This window comes from Lutjanus erythropterus, chromosome 13, assembly GCF_056507025.1.
Source record: "Lutjanus erythropterus isolate fLutEry1 chromosome 13, fLutEry1.hap2, whole genome shotgun sequence".
Taxonomy (NCBI): Eukaryota; Metazoa; Chordata; class Actinopteri; order Lutjaniformes; family Lutjanidae; genus Lutjanus; species Lutjanus erythropterus.
Genome location: NC_139329.1, coordinates 6,192,753 through 6,213,716, shown reverse-complemented (window position 1 = coordinate 6,213,716; position 20,964 = coordinate 6,192,753). Strand labels below are relative to the sequence as shown.

At 41.2% G+C, this 20,964-nt stretch overlaps 1 protein-coding gene across 3 annotated transcripts in view; it reads left to right on the top strand.

The window, feature by feature from the left end:
* Window positions 1-19,520, top strand: part of zcchc14 (zinc finger, CCHC domain containing 14) — a 30,165-nt gene extending 10,645 nt beyond the window's left edge. The window contains exons 3-14 of one of the 3 annotated variants that reach the window (XM_084733813.1): window positions 401-650; window positions 6,695-6,765; window positions 6,907-6,978; window positions 7,728-7,795; window positions 8,369-8,535; window positions 11,560-11,596; window positions 11,678-12,215; window positions 12,354-12,451; window positions 14,864-14,961; window positions 15,106-15,258; window positions 16,123-17,364; window positions 19,265-19,520. In XM_084733813.1, coding sequence (XP_084589939.1) covers window positions 401-650; window positions 6,695-6,765; window positions 6,907-6,978; window positions 7,728-7,795; window positions 8,369-8,535; window positions 11,560-11,596; window positions 11,678-12,215; window positions 12,354-12,451; window positions 14,864-14,961; window positions 15,106-15,258; window positions 16,123-17,364; window positions 19,265-19,320 — 2,850 coding nt within the window. In that variant the 3' untranslated portion in view covers window positions 19,321-19,520. The remainder of the gene's footprint in view (window positions 1-400; window positions 651-6,694; window positions 6,766-6,906; window positions 6,979-7,727; window positions 7,796-8,368; window positions 8,536-11,559; window positions 11,597-11,677; window positions 12,216-12,353; window positions 12,452-14,863; window positions 14,962-15,105; window positions 15,259-16,122; window positions 17,365-19,264) is intronic. The other 2 variants (XM_084733815.1, XM_084733814.1) reach the window with 2 other exon arrangements.
* Window positions 19,521-20,964: the final 1,444 nt, after the last annotated feature.

Genomic DNA, 20,964 nt, shown 5'->3' with positions numbered 1-20,964 from the left:
GAGCAAACTTGATACCTTAATCAGCACTCTCCTTGTCCTGTTAAAGTGATATGAAGTCTGACATCGTAACTTAGTTAATGGCAGCAAAATGCAAGCTAGCTAATGTTACCAAAATGTGAAAACTATTCTGAAAATGATTTGGCCTAATCAACAAAATTAAGTGTGGGACCATGCATGAGGAGCAAATGCAGAATTCACGATTTCCCTTTTTGCAGCTGACCCCTCTGCAAGTACAGGCATACCCTCTTGTTATTGTACTGAACAAGCTCCAGTGTTGTAAAGAGCTGTACTTGAGGCTCAGGAGTTAATGCTGTCCTGTGCTGTATGTAGTTATCCACGACCTCTGCTCTGCGGTGTTAACCTCTCCTTTGCTGGTTGATCTCTCACCCCTGCGCCGCAGAGCCAGACCAGAGAGGCCGCCACAGTCTCCGGGCCGGGCTCAGGGATCACCATGGGACGACGAGATCAAGCGGTCAGCCAGGAGCTCAGCCCTCCTCACCCAGACCTTCCTCCTCCTCCTCCTCCTCCTCCTCCTCCTCCACCTCCTCCTCCTCCACCACCACCCCCTCATTTGCCTCCTCCTCTACCTGCTGGGCAAGGTCAGGATGCAGCAGCACCAACCAAGACCCACCAAGGGAAAGCAGGAAAAGGTGAGCGGTGTACTGGAGCAGTCAATACAAAAGTTTTTGCTTGTATATTTGTACTACATTTCTAAGTTGTTGCTGTACTCACAGCTGATTAATAATTAAGAAAGATTATTGATGATCATGTACTATTTACAGGACATATTGACTTCTGTTAGGGAAATATTGTCTACTATTCTGTGCTTATCTTGACCCCAGTGTCTCTTTGACTCACTCACTGTATGTACAGTATGTATATATGTATGGCCTCATGCCCACCTTCCATTTGTGTGTATTGCCGTGTGTGTGTGTGTGTGTGTGTGTGTGTGTGTGTGTGTGTGTGTGTGTGTGTGTGTGTGTGTGTGTGTGTGTGTGTGTGTGTGTGTGTGTGTGTGTCATGCTATACACTCAGTTAAGCCCAGTTGAACAAGATGTGGCATGCTGGCACATCTGAACACTAAAACTAAGCGCAAAGAATGCTGCCCTAAGGCTTGTGTGTGTGTGTGTGTGAGTGAGTGAGTGAGTGAGTGAGTGAGTGAGTGAGAACGAGAGAGCGAGAGCGGCAGTGTAATATATCACTTAAGGATGCACATGGCTTCAGTTTCAGGGTAATTCATCAAGGCAACCATGACCAAACCCTCTGAATCAACAATTATGTGATAAAACTTTATTGAAGAAGATTTTGAGTACATTCCCATATTAAATTAAAATAATTACACAACGTGTAAATGTGAATTTTTCAATTTAATCAGTCAGTTCACCTCGTGTGCATTGAGGCGGCAGAGCAAATCTCAGACTTGTTTATCTTAAAACCTCTGAAAAATAAAACCAAAACTCATGACTAGATACCAGTAGAAATTTTTTTTTGTTGTTAATGTTTTTTGGCCACTAAGGGACAAATTAACACTAACACCAACTTATTAATTTCATAGAGATAACTTATTAGCAAACAATCAGTGTATTTACAGACAGTGGAGCAACATTAGCACTTACTTAGAGTTGTGGTTCTGACCACATGTTAAATGCAAATCCAATATTAATTCTCCCTTTAGCTCTGTTTTGGTCTTCACCAACTCCTCAGAAAAATATCTGTCTCTTTAGCTGCAATATTTTTTACTTTCTTTTTTTTTTCACCAGCTGTTTGCTAATTTTGTCTGTCTACTGCCTGTTGCTTGGTTAAGAGAAAGAAAAAGAGGGCCCTTTATACACAGCCTGATTTGATTTTAAAAATCTTAACATCTTAACACAGAATCAAATCAAATATTTGATTATTTTTTTTATTAAAATATGCTTAATAACATGATAATTGTCATTTCTTTCTCTAAAATATTTTGCTTATAAAAAATGTGTGCTTGACCCAAGTGAACACACGGTACACATGCACATTGTCTGGATGATTCTACCTCAGCCTCATTTTCAGCTAGGAAAAATGCCCAGGCCTAGATATAGTTCAATAAATGTGCATTAAAATCAAAACATTGACCTAATAGAGGATGAAATGCTCTATAGAACTGCGTTGGGTGGTGGGTGACGATTCTTGTCATATTACACGTGGTCATTGGACTTGGTGTCAATATAGAAAAACTGATTGGTGGAACATAGTCGTGTCTTTGTTTAAATTATCTAATGTTCCTTACAATGATGCATTTGAATGTGTCATACTACTGTTAAGTAAAATTGCCCTTAAATAGTACCAAAAGCTCTAACATTAAAAATGACTGCACTGAGCCTCTCCCAGAGTCCTGGTATTGTGCATCACAATCAGTTAAAGTGAAAACACCTCGGTGGATGTAGCGCAGGACTGTTGGGTCTTTTAAAAATTAATGGATCAACAATCTTAACTTGGCAAATATTAAACACACATTAAGACAAGGCTGACAGAAATGTCTCGTTCTCAAGTCTTGGTCACACTCATACTGAAATTATTGGTTTTAATAAGACAATTTGATCACAGACGATATCTCTTATTATCCTTAGTCTGAAATCAATCACTCAGTGACCAGCTGGCGTACAGTATGTGGTTTTAGGTGGGTGAGCCTCCGCGGGCCGGTCTGTTATTGTCTTGGCCCCCTGCCTCTGTCTGTAACACAATACTCAACTATCTCACTACCTCATGGTCACACCACATAGCTGTCAGCAGCATAACACACACACACAGTTGTATTCAGCATGTAGAAACCCATAAAACACAAATGCTGAGAAGTACACACACACACAGGCACACACAATAAAGTTTATATGCCATGCCCTACCATTTTCCCTGTGTGTTTGTTACCTCAGGCCAGGGAGAATGAGCCACACCTCGTGTTGGTTTTACAATGTGTTTTCTTGCACACATTTAACTGTAGTTGTGAAGTAACAAAGACACAGAGGCAACACGAGGGATTTTTTCTCAATTTGCAGTATTATCTCTTTATGAGATCACTGAAACTTTTTTTGATCATGTCATCAGCATGTTCTGCATACACACTCCTGGACTTCAAAAGTGTATGCATATACACTATGTGTGTGTGTGGCAGCCTAGATTAGTGTGAATGGCAGGAGGCATTTAGAGCCCTCCACAGCTGCTGCCCAACAAGCAAGCACACAGCAAGGTGGTGAGGTGTGTGTGTGTGTGTGCGTGTGTGTGTGCGTGTGTGGTGGGAGCACCTCCTCTCTCTTTTACTCCTTTATCCCCTTCTAATTCATCTCCTCCTTCGCTCATGTCTTCCCCTCCCCTGCTGCTTGTTGCTGCATGCCTCATGTGGATTTAAATAGAGAGTGTTGGACTCTAATATGTCTGAATCAATACCTGCAGGTCTTCTGCATACACACACACACACACATCTATTTAGCGTTTCCACCACTTCATCTCACCTGGTTGTATCTAATGACATGGATCTAATGACAGTGGATCAGCCCCAACCTGCCTCTGCACCTGAGGCATGCATTCAGACGTGGAAGTAGACGTACTGTATGGGCTAACAATCCAAGATGTGTGTGCACAGATGAATACATCCAGTCTTCACTCGTGTGTGATTACAGACAGATTTGCATCCATATATTTATTGTAAACAAGTGCTATGTATAAAAAAAATAGGGCCAGTCTGTATTTTTACAGGAGACCAAGAGTAACTGAAAAGAAAATCCACATTAGTAACCTTTTCCACTCCACCCCTCCCTACCATACAATTATTTTTGTAATGTAATGTAATGTTTAGGGGGGCAACAGTATCTGCCACATAGAAGTGCTGTATATCATCTGAAATCTGGAAATCTAAAGATTAATTTAAGATGCAGCTCAGCACTGTGTCACATTGTAGTGTTGAATGGCTTAGAACATTAAAATGAAAATATGTGATGGTCATTCCCATGCTCTATCATGTCTCATAAATTGTTCCAGCTGTTTTTGGGTGGATGCCATTCAGTACAGATTTGGTTTCGAAAAAATTTATAAAAACGTTCACAAAAATTCCCTCAAAACACCAGATTAAGATTAAGAAGACCTTGGGGAACACCATAGAAAAATTCATGCTGTGATTTGGTATCATAAACTTGACAATTTGGAGATATCTGAAAGAATTGTTTTTTTCAGTGATTGGATGGTGAGTACAGTGAAATAGCTACTATGGCCACGATCATCAAACATGAATAGAATTCCCAACAGTCTCAGCGTTTCAGTCATACATAATTAATGCAATTACAATCCAGTTTAGGGAATGCAGTATGCAGAAATATTTAAATAGAATTGGCAAAAATTACACATTTATACCACATGCAAATAACTGCATCCATAACTACAAGGGATTAGTATAATGTGGGCATATTTGTAAAGCAGAGACACATGGTTTCCATAGAATCCACTTTCCTCCAGATATTTTGATGTGAGATGTGAAGGGACGCCTATGAAAATCACCATGCTAATTTTTCACTCTTCAAAATTTAGCCTGATTTTGAAGAGTTATACAGCCAGCTTCCAAACAAGCTAGCCTGATATGGTCAGTGACACTGGAGTGGCTTTTTCTTCTTTCATATGATACCAGTATCTATACTCTTTAAGTTTCTGAGCCAGCTACAGCCTCTGAAAGAAAGTAATGGTGGCGAGGGAGATAATTTGGCCTGTCAGGAGTGTAAATGACATTGCAGAACTACAGAACCAGGAGTGTCAGTGCCAGAATTGAGGGCTGGATGATTATTCAGAGGTTAATAGTTTTAAAAGCCAACATCAGTGTTTTAAATTTGATACAAATAGCTGCAGGCAGGCAGCCGGTGGGCAGATTACAGGTTTCACCAGACAGATTTAGGCAGGTTGAATCCCTGACGGGAAGCACCATCCTGAATGAGTTGTACAGCAGCAGCTGTGGGGAGGGCTTTGGCAGCGCAGTCAGAAGAGTTTCTGTCCAGATGGAAAATTAGAGTGCATATATATACAGTACATAGTAGAGTTATTGCCAAGATTTTAGCCTCATCTGATGGACAAACTGTTCAGTCAGGTTACTGCTGGACTGTGAGTGTACAGAGCCAGACATCTCCGAGCCACTAAGTGTTGATAAGTACCAAATGGTTTATTGTACTGTGGGTAGCTGACTAATCTTCCATGGTAAATCGAAAAGCAAGACAAGCAGCACGTAGATCTCACAGATTTGTCTCATTGGTAGCTGAAGATGAAGCTAGATGTGTAAGAAGGGTAGAATTGAATTAGCAAGAAAATATGAAGGTGTAAATATTAGTTGAGGCTACAGAGAGAGAGCTGAAGGAAGTGGATATAATATCGGCATCATATTCCGATAAAGGCTTTAAAATTAAATATCAGTACTGGCCCAACAATTCTGCTGCTATCACAGACCAATTAGACACAACAGAAGTTTGTCTGCAGTGTGGAGGTTTTTAGAAGTGACCGAAACGGATAGCAAAGTTGCTGTTTACAAAGATTGCTTAGCATCGGTCATGCAAAGTGGAGTCAGTCACATTCCCTAACATTATAAATGTAAATGCCCATATTAAGAGCTGTCATCCTGATCAATATGACTAATTTCAGAAGAACTAAAAGAAAGAATGAAGGTGCCAGGAAAATTCACCTGTCAGCAGTAGCTCTCTCACTGTGAATGTATAGATTTTGAAAAGCATAATAATATATTATTTCCACCACAGGAGATACTTGATACTCTCAACACCTCAGTTAGGTGGGGAATAAAAAGTGCATATGTATCAGCATCAGTACATGTCAAAATGAGTTGGGAAATATCAGCAGGTTGGCTATCAGTAAAAATCCAATCATCCTTAGAGGCAGTCGAATTTATTATATTTGGGTTGTGTGTTGAGAAATACTCATGTCAAGCCATTGTACAAAATGTATTTGAATGTGTAGGGAGATAAAAGACAATAACTAGATGAGGACGGCAAATAGTCTTACAGTTATCATTATGCTAGTGCATTGTTTTTTTAGGTTAATTGATTAAATGCTTTTAAACGGGGCACTATAGTTAAATCCATTTATCCATGTCCATGTATTATATTGACATATTGTGATACAATACATTGCCTGAAAAATCAGAAAAGACATTATTAATGGACACAATAACCAGACGTGACTCTTTGTCTGGGGTGATACAGTGAATTCAAACCTCTGGTAAAGACATTGTTTTTCTGCAGAACAGGACACGTTCAGTAATAAAACTGTCCTACATCTTGTAGTGATTAAAATGCATGTCGTCGTTGAAGGAGAGTTATTTAGTAACATAATACAGGAATCAAACCTGAGCACCTGGAATATTAATCGACATGGACTCACTGAGGATAGTCAACAATCCTGCCAACCTCATACACACACTGGACACTACAGGCACTTTGTGCGGTGACTCGAGACAAAGCATAAACTGTGCAGTCAGCTGATGCTCAGGTGTAGTAACACCTGATCACATGATTAAAACTACTTCTGGTTTTGTCCTCATATGATTTATTACTGATGAGAGTAGGCCAAGTTTAAACTCCTCCAGGCCATTTAGACTAATCAACTCTAAATGACTGATGTGTTCAAGAAACTGTCTCAAAGTGTGGTTAATCATCAGTGAAACGATCTGTGCTCCTTTCAGCGCTGATTGAGAGGGTGGTACTGAGAGGAGCGACACACAAGTCTGAAGACACCAGTGAATATGTGTTCGAGGTGAGTCGCACAGAAAAAAACAACACACATGCCTCATGCTCACTTTTCCAAATTTTCTCTGTTCATCTCTTCATGTTTTTACTCCCTCTCTTCCACCTGGTTTTTGTACCCCGTCACCTCATCCTTACTCTTTCCCTCCAGGCCAGCTGGTCAGATGGTTTTGTGTCATCCGTTGTCAGAACTCAGCAGGAAGTGACAGAGCTGCTTTCCCAGGTCAGGACCACCACTGAAACACACTTTCCCTGACTGATTATAATAGTTTCAGGCTATACTCATTCATCTATTCATTCATTATGTATGAATAAATGAATTAACTGTTTCCTGTGTTTCTAAATTTAAAGGACAGTTAACTCCTAAATGATAAACACATATGTCTCCTCTTACCTGTACTAGACTTTTTTGGGCTTGTGGCGCTCAAAGCGAGAAAAAATAAAGAAATTTGAAAAATACAAAACCAGTGTCTCTTTCCAAGATAATCCACAGACCTTGTCAAAGGAAATTGTTCCATCTAGTCACTTAACTTTTTCTAGTTACTCACACTTTATAAATTCAAGTTTCTCTCGCTTACCGAGCTACAATAACCATAATTGCTTCATTGTAAAACACACTTCATTCAAACTCAACAGAAAGAAGGAAAATAAAACTCACCAAAACTGTTTTTATTCTACTATTCTTCCCTCTCTTCCAGCAATGACCGATTCTGGTTTGGTAGTTCAAATGTATATATATATGGTGATATGAACACGACAGTAATGTACTTGAATGTATTGAAAATCTAATATGTTTTTGTGAGTAAATGTAGTTTGAGAAGAGAAGACACCTCAGGTGAATTTATTTTGTAGTTAGTGACCCCTGTCTTTGATCAGTCGTAGTGTGCAAAGCACAGCAACTTCAAGACTCACGATTACAAGGCAGAGAGTGGCATAATGTCATGTCTTAATTGTTGAACTTTTCTTCCTAAGCTATCACAAGTATTTCCTGATGAAGGAGTGGAGAAATTCCTCCCTCAGTCCATAGAGCTGGACCCCAGGTCAGTCCATAACCCGTCCTGTTTCTTTTTGTCCTTTAAAACTTGTTTCTGTCCTAACATGGTGAGGTGTGCTCCGGCTGAGGAATGTAAGGGAATTTAATTGAACTCTCTCAGGAAATGATGGCTTATCAGAGAATTTGGCCACTCACCACAGATGAAGTATTTATTTACTGTTTCGTATAAAGCATTTGTAAAGCAGATTTTTGGAATTATTTAAAACCAGCACCGTTTATTTCTATGCATGCTTGCTTACAGTCTCCCTCCTCACTGTGTTTTTTTTGGTGCATTTTGACATTTCTCTGACTTGTGTCATCATATTTGCAAAATACCAAGTATATCTGGTAAATTCTATCTTTTTCCCAGAAGCAGCAGCTTGCAAACATCATTTTGCTTACATGCTAGTTGCAAAGCAGGGTCAATCAGTGAAGATGCAGCAGTAGCGTCTTTTTTTTAATCCAACCTCTGAACATCTCTTCTTGTAGTTTTTGAATCCATTTGATGTTATATGCCCCCCTGCGTCTGTCTGACTCCCCATCTGTCTCCCTGCTGTCCTGTCTTTCTGCCTGCACCCAGGTGTCTGACAGCGCTGCCCTGCCATGTCCTGCAGCACCACAGTGTCCAGCTGTTCTTCACCTCCACCAGGCCTCTCTCACCCAACTGTTCCGCCTCCCTCCCTCCGTTACCCTCCTCTCTTCCTACAGCTCCTGTAGCCCCGACCTGCCCGTTCACCTCCAGCTCTAGTAAGTCTGTATTGTGTCTCATTGTCAGTGATGTTCTGTTTTTTTATTAGGATTTTATTTCATTTCTGTTTCTTTCTTTTATTAAAAAATGTAGAGAAATAGGATATGAAGTGTAGCAGAAATCATCAGATGAGATTAAACTGCAGATGTCATGAGTGTGTGGCAACAGAGTCTATAAAACTAGTAAGACTTTTCAGAGGGATATAAAACAGGAGATCTCTATTCTTAGATGCAGGGAATGAGGGTGCCAAGGAGAGACTGGGCAAGAAGGGCATGATAAAAGATTTTAGAGAGAAAGGAGGACGTGAAAACAGAGGTAGTGAAAAGCACAAGGCCGTGAGTGAAGGTCCTGGTTGGTGGTAGTGAAGAGGTGAGAGAGGTGAGGCTGCAGGCAGGATTTTCAGTTTGTGTTTCGGAGGTGTTGGAGGGAGCGGACAGGGTCTATTTTAGTCTGGTGTGGGAATTCAGCGTGGCATGTTTGTGTTGGGAAGCCTGGAGTGTGGTGACCTCATGTTGGAGCGCGTGTGTGTGTGTGAGTGCTTGTGTGTGTGTGTTTGATTCTGTGAGTGTGACTTCATCCTGGAGAGTATTTATAGCCGTCAGTGCATCTGTGTGTGCTTGTACTTTTTGCATGTGATTCTACCTCCCTCTGTGTGTGTGTATGTGTGTGTGTCTGTGTGTATGTTTGTGCGTGTGTGTGTGCACGGCAGACTCACAGGAGACCCCAGGGAACAAGGCTAATATGAATGTGTCTGACTCTGCTGTAATCTGCCTCCACTAACACAAAGCGCTCTGCCCTCCACCACAATATATCACAGTCCATTCCTAAAAAGCGACTGTGAGGCTGTGACATTACATTTATTGCACTGAACACATGGGTCAGTGCAGCGTTCCTCTAGTTAATGGCTTTATCTCAATAAATAGACAGCAGACACACAAGGCTTGAGCAGTATTTTTTCATACCTCCATACCTTCCTGATATTCCACGGGGGTATATGGTATATGACTGTGTTTGTGTGAAAAAACAAGTCATTAAAAGCTGGTGATTGAAGTCATTGTAGCATATATGTCATTATCTAGCTCACAGTGCTTGGTTTTAATATGCAATTAGCATTCTTAGACAAATCTTGTGGAATTTAAGTACCTATGGACCATAGAATAATGAATACATAGTAAATAGAGTCATTCATTCATGTCAAAATATGAATGAAAAGTTAAATGTGGCAATATTTTCATGATTCCATATTTAGTCATATTTAATTAATAAGCATGGGTACATGGAGCAGAAATGACCCATCAATTATTTGTTTTCCATGAGGTAAAAAATTAATTTCATTCAGCAGCAGCTTCTATATTTCAGATAACTTTATTCACAATGATGGTATTGAAAATTGAAAACACCCTGGTATACTGTAATACCTTGATACCATCCAAGCCTCAGACACACACAAAACAGTTTCCAGACAATCAACAAAATGACACCTGACCAAGTCTGCAAGTTCTTAATAAATAGATTAATAAAGCAGATCATTTTTTTCTAAATTTCCACAGTGTCTAGAGATTAGCAACATAAATTCCCGTAGCACTTTTCTTAACAACGTTTAAAAGTGCCACATCATCTTATGTAATTACAAAACTACCAAGCCTCTTCTTTTTTCTCACTTGGCACATGTCTCTCAGAGGTAATCAAAGAGACTCTGTGTTCTATGTCCCAATTAGTTTTTCCTTTTAGATATAGAAAAATATAGCAAATTGCAGTCTAATTTACAGTAACTGTGTTGTGTTGTTTTTCTTTCTATGTCAAGGTAACTGCTTGTACAATACTGCATGTGCAAAAAAAATAGAGTGTACTATACAGAGTTTAAAGGAGACGTAATGCTCATTTTGGGGTTCGTATTTTTATTTGGGGGTTCCAATAGAATAGGTCTACAGACTTTAGTGTCAATAAAACACATTTATTTTCTTATACTGGCTATTTTTGCAGCTCCTTTATTGACCCTCTGTTTGAAACACAGTGTTGTAGCTCCTGTCTCCCCTCCAGAAAAGTCCAGTCTGCTCTGATTGGTCAGCTCCCTGCAGGCACTGCCCACTGTGATTCACTGTCCCAGAGACTGTGCTAAGCCCTTAGTGACATCATAAGGGGAGGCAAATCTGACTGGTGTTTTGGAACACAAATTTTCTGAAAGGGGGAGCAAGCAAAAAAGAGAGAAGATGGTAGTTTCTCATATTTTGGTGGTCTTTAGAGACGATGAGGACACATTTTGTGATGAAAAAACATGAAAAGTGTATCTTGCATAATATGTGATCATATGTGTGAGAATGCATTTTGTGTGAAAGCAATGATAAGTGATTCACAGTTTAGTCCACATTGAATTTCTCTTTGCTCAGTGAAGAGTTTGGAAAAAGTGAAAATAAATGTGTTTTCAGTTGAAAAAAAAAAAAAACTCTTCTAACATTATAGAAACAGTAAATGGACACACTAGAAAAAAAAACACAGTAATAATAATCATTTGTCCCTGGATTTACTGAAGTGTAGTCTGACTCTAAACTTCATGTGTTATTTACAGTAATACAACATAATCAATACAATCAAAGTTTTCAAAAAGCATTCCTTATCTACATCATTTCAAATACTGACTTATGGATAAAATGTGTTTTTTTCCAGTTGCTATTGTCTATTTATATAATCAACACAAAGTCTAATGCCCATTATATAACATATAATGGTGTGATGCTTTGATTAACTCATTGTGAATTACATAATTTGATACAAATGTTTTTTAACTTGTGTGCTATGTGAGATATGAGGCAGTGTTTAGCATGTTTTGCACATTGAAACTGAGTCAAATCAATCTTGTTAATGAAAGGTCTGAAGATGTCAGTGTCTCACTCTGTCTTTTACACGAGCAGCATGTGGGTGTCCCTCACTTGTTCACTTCAAATTTATTTGAGTTGTTTCAACAGTTTGGTAGTGATGATAATGACGATGATGAAGGTCTTTTTGTTTTTTACTCTGTCCTTCAGATCTTGGCTGTATGGTTCAGTACAGAGGAACCAACAGGTAAGATTTTTTCCGTCTCTGTCTTCTATCATTCTTCATCATCATCATTTGTGTCCCCTCAGACCGTCTTTCTGTTCTCAGGGCCGTGTACAGAGTGGCCAGCGTCCAGCCTGTCGTCAGCACCCACAGCTCTGTCTTGACTCGCCCTTCTCACCTCTCCTCCCTTCCTCCTCCTCTTCCTCCCTCCATTCCCCCTCCCCAGCACTCCCCCCAGCTGTCCTCCCTCCCTCCCCCTGTGCCGGCTTTGCCCACCCAGTGCTCCATGGCCGTCGGAGGCGACCCCTCCTCCCAGCCGCACCCCCAACACAGTCAGTCGCACTCGTACTCTCAGCCCCAGCAGCACTCCCACTCTCAGCACCACCTTCATCCGCAAACCAGCAGCCAGCCCAGCGCACAGCCTCAGTCTCTACACCTGTCCCATTCCCAGCCAACGTCCCACTCACATTCCCAGTCCCTGTCATACTCCCAGTCCCACTCCCAGTCCCGTTCCCAGTCCCATACACAGGCAGCGTGCCAGCCTCAGCCCAACACTCCAGAGCAGAACGGCATCCTGGACTGGCTCCGCAGGCTTCGGCTCCACAAGTATTACCCTGTCTTCAAACAGCTGACCATGGAAGAGGTGGGTCAACTTTAGACTCTGTCCTCCAGTCATTCACTAAAATTAATATGTCAAGCTGTATTCATGTCAGAAATAAAGCAATACACTTTCTTATACGCACTTATTAGTCTCACATGTGTTTGTTTGTGTTACCTGCAGTTTTTAGCGCTGACAGAGGAAGACCTGAACAAGTATGACCTGACCCAAGGAGCAAAGAAGAAACTCAAGACGCAACTAGAGCTACAAAAGTCAGTAGAGTAAGCTGCAGACATCACTAATGCTGCATTTTTTATTTCATTTTATTTTTTTGTCATTTTGGCTGAGTTCTAACTGAGTAGTTTGGTTGACATGTAAAACTGTTGGCAGTGTAAAGGAGTGATTCATAAGTGGTCCAATGCAGCTATAAAGCTTTAGAAACAAGTTATTTAATTTTATTTTTTGCTGTATTGGTATATCAACACATAACATTGTTTTGTTATAATGTGGTAATTAAGGGGCAGTTAATAAGGGATAATCCACAATGAGTTATTCATTGAAAAAAGCACAATGCAGACATTGATAATTTTTCAGAACTAGAATGTCAAACTTGGAGTGAACATTACTAAGTGAAATATTTATTTTCTTGCGCAGAGTTAGATGATAAGATTGACACCACTTTCCTGTCTGTGTGCTAAGAATGAAGCTGGTACAGTGGGGAAACAGCAAGCTTGACTCTGTTGAGGGCCAAATGTTAATGTCTATCTTAACTCCATTTGTTGTGTAACTCTCAGCAAGAAAGCATATTAGCATATTTCCCAAAATATTAAACTATTCCTTTAATTTCTTCAAAAAAGTAGATGCCACAGCCCAGTAACAGGAGAAATCAGTAGCCTTCAGGCCAAAGTGGTGATGAGGCTGCTACATCAAAGGCAAGTTAATTTGTGTAGCACATTTAATACACAAAGGCTACTCAAAGCATTTTAGATAATTCAGTAAAAACATAAAAGGAAAAAAACAACATTAAAACATTAAAATGAACTGAAGGAACCAGTGCTCCAAATTAAAGATGCCCCGTTGTCCCGGGGACAAAAAAAAAATAACACCTCAGGAGACAAAGATACAGTGTCTGGGACAATTCTGGGACAGCAGTGAAACTTAACCGCACAAATAAAATAATTACGGTTATGTGTCGTGTAATATATATTATATCATTTTAATTGTTAAAATTTTTAAATTAAAAAAAATGTGAGGTTGCAGCCACACGAGTAATGCCCCTTAAAGTGTATGACACTGAAGTTTGCAATGAACAGTTAGAAATAAACAAGAAACAGTACTCCAATAATACCAGTAACTAAAAGAATAATGAAAACTTTTGTTTGTAGCCTAACACCCAAGGGTCATTACATTTTTTTTTATTTTATATATGTACATAAGTGCAAGGAAGCAGCTAGAAGAACTTCCATGACAAACCAGAGTGAGTCAATGAAGTTGAGTTGTTTAAAAAGAGCTTAAATTTGAGACAGTGGTTGTTGAACAGTTAAAACTACAATGTGGGACAGCTGTGGGAAAAAAATCACTCTGAAATTGCTCTGAACAATTTTACACGTACAAATCTGTCTGCTAATCTTGAATAGAATATAAATTACAGCTTGAACTTGTTTTCTGATTGCATAATAGTTTTGCCAATACAAAATTCCCAGATGTTGGAGGTGCTGAATTCAGTGTGTGTCCAGCACTGATGTGCTGGCAAGTAATACTGTTGCTTCAATTAAAATAACTCCTCACATTGTGGGAAGTTAATGTACATACAGAGTATCTGTTGAATGTGCTTATCATCTAAGCAACTAACATCTAAGGTTTTTAGCATTCATTTCAGGAGCCGTTACAGTGCAAGTCTTTGTGGCAGTGCATGGTGAAGTAAGCAGATGCTTTGTCCTATTAATGATTAACAGAGAGACTGATCAGCTACTGATTTCAACAGTAAATATTCAGCAGAAACAGTCCAAACAGCATCAATGGTTAACCAGATTCAGGTGAACCTCAGAGATAAGATGTACTTATGAGGAGATAACCAACACAAACACATGCAAAAACACAAAAAACATGGACGTGCAAGCAGATGCATCTACACGCTCTGACTCACATGCAAACACATCCACCCACACAGGCACACACACACACACACACACACACACACACACACACACACACACACACACACACACCTCTGGGTTCCTCTCATGTGAACTTGCTCTCTTTATCTCTGATCCCCAGTATCAACAGGTTTCCATTAGGCAGGTGGCAACACGTGTGTTTGTGTATGAGCGTGCCTAAACAAGGCACATTAATGGAAAGTTCCTGCAGTGGTTTTCCATGAGATGGAGTTGCAGATGTGTGTAGAGGAGAAGTTGGGATGCTGAAGAACATGTTGAGTGGACAATGTCTCCCCATTGTGGTGACAGGTGGACCTACGCTGCCTCTCAGCTGGACAGGAATCTGACATAACTATATGGAGACATTAGAATTTATGGCTTATTTTGTTCTGGTCAAGTGTAAAAACAAAGCTTTTTAAACAATCCACGATTCACTAAATCCACAGGAGAGGTTTAACTTATGCTAAAAATTAGCCTGTAAAATTGAAGGCAGTGAACCACAACATGCATCATACCTCTCTGTCTGTGTGTCCCCAGCAGGGAGATGAAGATGGAGAAGCGGTCCTGTAGCGGCATCGCCAGGGTGATGCCTTCCAGTCACATGGGACCCTCAACACATGCCATCTCCACTTCAGGTAATAAAGCTGGTTCAGCTCAGGCTGTCTCTGCTCCTTTGACTTTATTCACACATAAGTTTACTGCCAGTTGACTTCATTTGAAAGTAACCTCTCTCTCAATTGTGACAGTCCAAAATCGTGGTGTATTGAAATGTATTTCAGGAGAGCTGCAGGTGGAGGTGGACGCTGTACCACATAATCACCCTGTCTCAACAGACAGCAGCTCGTCCTCAGGCTACTCCAGCTCTTCCTGCTCCCCGCGGACACCACTCTGCTGTGACTCCACCTTCGACAGGACCAGAGACATTCACAGGCGTAAGTTTCTCACAGGACAATTGAATCATCACAGAGTGTTAGTGCTGAAAATAGAACAGAAAACAAGTGAAAATGCTCAACTCTCAATTGACATTAGCATGGGCTGAACAGAAATCTCTATACTTTCACTGTTGATTTTGATAATATAAATAAAAAAATATACATGAGTAAAAATTGCCCGGGAGTGCCCGTCATTTTACAATCACCCTTAGTGTAATAAAATGTATATAATTTGTGTTGTAGTTACATTGATCATCAATAACCAGAACCGATATATCCAGCTGTCACTGCTAGAGACAGACGCTGTTGTCTGGAGTGAAGTGTGACGTATAGTCAGTAGGTAGGGAGGCTTGACGGGGTCATGACTTTTCCACATATAAATGCAGTGATATTTTTATTTTTTTTGTTGCCCAAGTTGCCAAAAACCAGGGGGACCTACTTGGCTCTCCTCGCCCAAGATGGAATGTTGTAGATCATATTTGTTATAAAATTGACCTGAAGTTACTTTCTCTTCTTTTAGACAGACTGAGATTCATTTCATTACAGCTATTTACAGCAGTTTTAGTGCTACTTGTGTTTTTATAAATATGTGGAAGCTTAGTCTAAAAACTTGGTGTAAAAGGCTACAAATAGGAGATGTTTGGTATCAAATTAGAGAGGAAATTGTGTTCTTTTTAAATGAAGACAACTTCTGATTGTGAGGTTCTTTCTGTTTTTGAGAAAGAGCTGCTGAAAATTCTCTGTTTGATATTGTCTAATGTTTTTTTAAAGCTACTGTTATTGATCGTGGCTTTCCTCCGTCTAATATTCAATCACACACATCAAAATGAGCTTTCATCACACCCCCATGTGTCTGTGTCACAGGTGTGTCAGGTGCAGACGCAGCAGGAGGGGGTCCCGAGAAGGACCGCTCCTGCTTCTTCATCCTGAACTCCAGCTGCCCCACAGGCTCCAGCCGCCCCACAGCGCAGGTCTTACCGGTCCAAACCGACCCAGCTCCTCCTCTCCCTCCCTCCTGCTCCTTCGGCGTCCCTCAGTCTCCCTACCACCCGCAGCCCAGTTACCCCCAGACCCTGCTCTCCCCAGTCTCAAACCCAGCACGCATCCTGACCTCCCCCCGTAAGCCCAGGCCGCCTCCGCTGTGCACGGAGGACAGGACGAAGCCGCTGGGCTCTGGCCTGCCTGCAGGGGGTGCAGGGTTCAGTGCGGGGCTCAGTGTGGGGGTGGGGGTGAGGCTGGAGAACCTGTTCCCGGGGCTCAACATGGACGGCTCCTCCGCCCTCCAGGACTCGGTGGTTTGCCGCGGCCTGGCGGGAGGTGCTGTGGGTCTGATGGTGGAAACCAGTTCGGCTTTGACCTCCACCTCCAACAGCCTCCACCACGTTTCCCACCCGCCTCTGCACTTCCACCTCTCCTCCTCTTCATCCCCTTCTCCATCTGGATACTACTCCTGCCCACCTGCCTCCTCTTCCTCCTCCTTCTCTTCTTTCCCCTCCTCCTCCTCCTGTCCCTCCACAAAATCAGGCTCACAGTCTGGCGGTTCCAGTGGTGGTGGTGGTGGCTTTGTTCCCATGGCAACCGCAAGCAGTGTTCCTGTGGCAGCAGTGCCTGGCAATACTTACTACCCGCCCCAACCTACATCCAGCCCCTCCCCTTCCCCCTCCTCTGCCTCTTCATTGGATCAAAGTTCAGGTCACACCCCCTCTGTGTGTGTTTGCAGTTCCTGCGGTTGTCGGGGGAACTGCGGCGCTTACGGGGCGTTGCCTGGATATGCAGCAGGCGGCTACCTGCAGCCATTCTCGGCTGGCCCCTCCCTCTTCACCCTGGGTCCTCTGCTCCACCTCAGCCCTCTGATAGCCTCGTCCAGCGCTGCCGGCACTGGAGCCTCACCCTTCACCTACCCGATGATGGTGCCACCACCTCTCTACCGACACAGCCCCGTGTCACACGACCAGCAGCAGGGCTTTGCCTTCTACCAGCCCCATGGCATTGTGGGAAATGGAGGCCAGAAACGGGTAGCAGGGAACTTGTCATGTTATAACTGTGGTGCCAACGGACACAGAGCGGAAGAGTGCAAACAGCCGCCCATGGATTCAGCACAACAAGGTGAGTGAACACATGAACTATAATTATTTTCAGATAGACGTTTTCATTGCTTATTCAGTAAAAATCAATCAGTAAAATGATAAACCACTGCAGAGGCTTCGCAGCCTCAGTTCATGGGACGCACGCTCTACTAACTGAGCTACAGTGATGCCCCAAGTTTTGATTTTGACAATCCCAAAATTAAAATGAATGGAAAATGATAGGCATACTCATAAACAAGAAGTGGAATAACCAAAAACAATTAAAAAACTTTTTAAATGATGTAAATAAATATAATTGTTAGTATGTAATTTTGAATTGGCAATTTTAATTATCTTTTCATCCTTTTATTTTTATTTTTCTAATGTGTGCTTTAAATGCTAATTGATGATGATCTCTGTCATGGGAGTTTTAAACAGATTCATGATTGCGTATTTTCTGTATTCTATTCATTTTTACAGCTGCTTCAGGGTAGGGTAGAATGATTTTGAAAAAAATATCTAATTGTGACTATTTTGACTGATATTGCAATGACGATATGATTTGCAATATTGTAGGAAATTATCTTTTCAACATCATTATTCTCATTTTCATTGATAACGGATGATTATGGTGTGATTTCTGTAGGGATCTGTACCAAACAAAGATGCTTTCTTGTATCTGCCGTGTATCTAATCTGTAGGATATGATGTGCAGACCAGGACATCCCTGCAGCATCACAGTATTTCATTTAAAATGCTATTTTGACAAACATTTCACCTTTAACAAATATTGCATCTGCTGTAAAATTTAAAATAACTGTTCAGCCCTACTTCAGGCACTTAAAGAAACTTCCTATGAGCAAATCTTAACTAACTGTAGGAATCCTATCTGCCCTTACTTCATCCTATCCTGTTTCTCAATCCAGCATCGCTTAGCAACTTTTATTTCTGTCACCTAGTAAGCAATATTGCTTTTTCATCTCACTGAGCTAAACAGATGTGTAACTGTTGGTTTTTCTGATTGAAACATACTGAAACATGCATTGGAACTTGAAACAACAACAGATCCTTTAGCCTACTTCAAGCCAGAGTTAGAGGTGTTCATAAGATCTGTTCACCTTGTGAGGCAGCTGGATTCACGTGAGAATCCATCTCGCCAGGCTTCAAGTTATCCGTTTGTGTCTGCACCGAAAGTAGTGCAGCCAATCAGTGTTCTAGGAGGGACCACTGGCAGCTACAGGCGTGGTTTTAGGTGTGACGACAGAGAGAAGCATTCATGGAAGCGACTCGTCTCAAACAAACAAACAATGGCGACTCGTGAAGATGTAGATACTGTGATAGCATCAGTTATATCAGAACTGGAGTGAATTTCTTAATTGAAAGAAGATCAAAGACAGGTCTCCACTGGATTAAACAAGTCAGTCAACACTACGTGGAGGAAAAGTGAAAGTTAGGACAGTTTAAGAAGTTAACCCAAAGTTAGGAGAGTTTATTAAACATTTTGGGCAGTCATGACATTTGTACAGTACAGTATAAAATTCATTCTATCTTAGGAGCATTGAATTAGAAACTGCTAATCTGTAATGGATTTTTTCCTAAATCATGTCCTAATTACCATGGTTACAGTAACAATGGGATCTGCAAGTCAGGAGGTTTCTGTCACGGTCCCAGATCCTAATTGCCTAATGAATTTATCTCCTTTATCAGACAATGATAACAGTTATAATTAATATTATTCTTTTTGTGGTACAACACTGATTTCACACCACAGTTGTATTGATAACAGCACATCTTGTAAGTGGGGCACAGGATGTGGTTCAACCAAAACCAACAACAGGCTGTTTTTCATTAGGCAAATAAGACATACCACTGTTTGTCTTTGTATTTGGGTATTGCAAAGCTGAAACCCAGCAACTGTATCTCTCTGTTGTGTTTCGCAGGGACATTTCGACTGAAGTACACTCCTCACTCTGACAGTAAGGACTCAGGGGACTAACCAGTTGATCTGAACTGTCATACTCCCGACACAACTGTACCTCACGTTGCTGCTGAGGCCAGCAGGCAGCGGCCACAGAGTTGAAAAGGGACGAGCAGACAGGCAGGCAGCCTCCTTCTTGGTACGACGAGGCAACACAAGTCTTTTCAGAGATCTAAAAGCACAGACCTCTTGTTTCTTTTCTAATTATTTCACAGCAGCTTACATTCGCAGGACGAGGAGTGGTTGTCACGGTGTGTGTTATCAGATTAGCTTCCATCCCTCCTCAGATCTCCACAAATACAAACAAGTCACGAGGAGAGCTGGAGATTTGTAAACTTGCTGCCTCACTTCCTTTCAAAGATGTTGCTGGAACTCATCCTCAGAAGAAACACTACAAAATCAGCAATGTTACTTATGGTGCAGAACAACCAGAGTCTCAGAATCCTCTGCCTCCCAGCTAAATGACTGAGCAGTTTACAAACCAAAGACACAGCACTACCTGGGAACATTTTTACTTGTTCGTAACATAAAACTCTGTTTAATCAAAAGATTGTGGCAGACTGGATACCTTGGATACATGTCCAGCTCTCTGAAGCCACAAACAAGCACCTTTGACTGAATCTGTTGGTATAAAACATCTCATCCTACTCAGAAGACTTGATACTCTTGTTTTATACTAACAGAAAGTTATGCAATACGTGCGCTGAGCAGAGCCAAGGCAATCAACATGCAACTTCAGAATGCAAGTGCCAGTTCCATTTGGCAACAAGTTTAACTACCATCCACAGCTCATTTTTGCAGCTGTGAGCAGCTCCTCTTTTTCCTTTGAGCATTGTATTGTGAGAGAATAGTGTCCATCAGTAGCACACTCAAAAAAGTTTTTAGTATGCATATGTAGACACTACATATTTAAAATCTGCTTAGATTTGGTGTGTAGTATGGATTAGCTACCAATAAGGTTTTAAGCTGTATCACCCTCTTGGTCGTCCTCCTTGAAGAGGAGCAAATGGGGAAGAAGTGGGAGAACTTTAAAGGTACCCTGTGGTAAACATGAATGTAAACAGTGCAGGATTTAAAACATTAAACACAAACTGTTTTTGCAAATGTTTTATGTTGAAGGAAATGGACCCAACATGTTTGTTAGACTTAAAGTTGAAAAACACTCGCTGTAAATATAAATTGTTTGTTTACAAGAAAACTCCACAGGACACCTTTAAAGGAACTGAATTGCATCAGGAGGGTGGATACCGAGCAGGAACTGAAGTTCTGCTAAGACTGCAGCTCCACCTCTGATCATGTGGTCTGGCCAAAGCTGACAGTGCATTCAGGCACTCTCATGTCAACTTGTTAAATATTTTGAAGGTTGTGTCCAGAGGGTATCAGAAAGATCTTGCTAGAGTAATTACTGCTAAAGGTGCAATGTGCAATCGAGGGGACACACACAGAAGTACTTTTTTTTTTTTTTAAGTTGCACAGGTTTGGAGATATCAGCCTTAGAGATGTCTGCCTTCTCTCCAACAGGACTAAATAGCACTCTGCTTGTGGTGCTCAAAGCACCAAAAAATAGATTTGAAAAATTAAAAACCAGTGTCTTTCCCACAAATCATGACCCGATTTTTTGAGATAATCTACAGGCCTCTTTCTGAGAAGGTCCATGTAGGA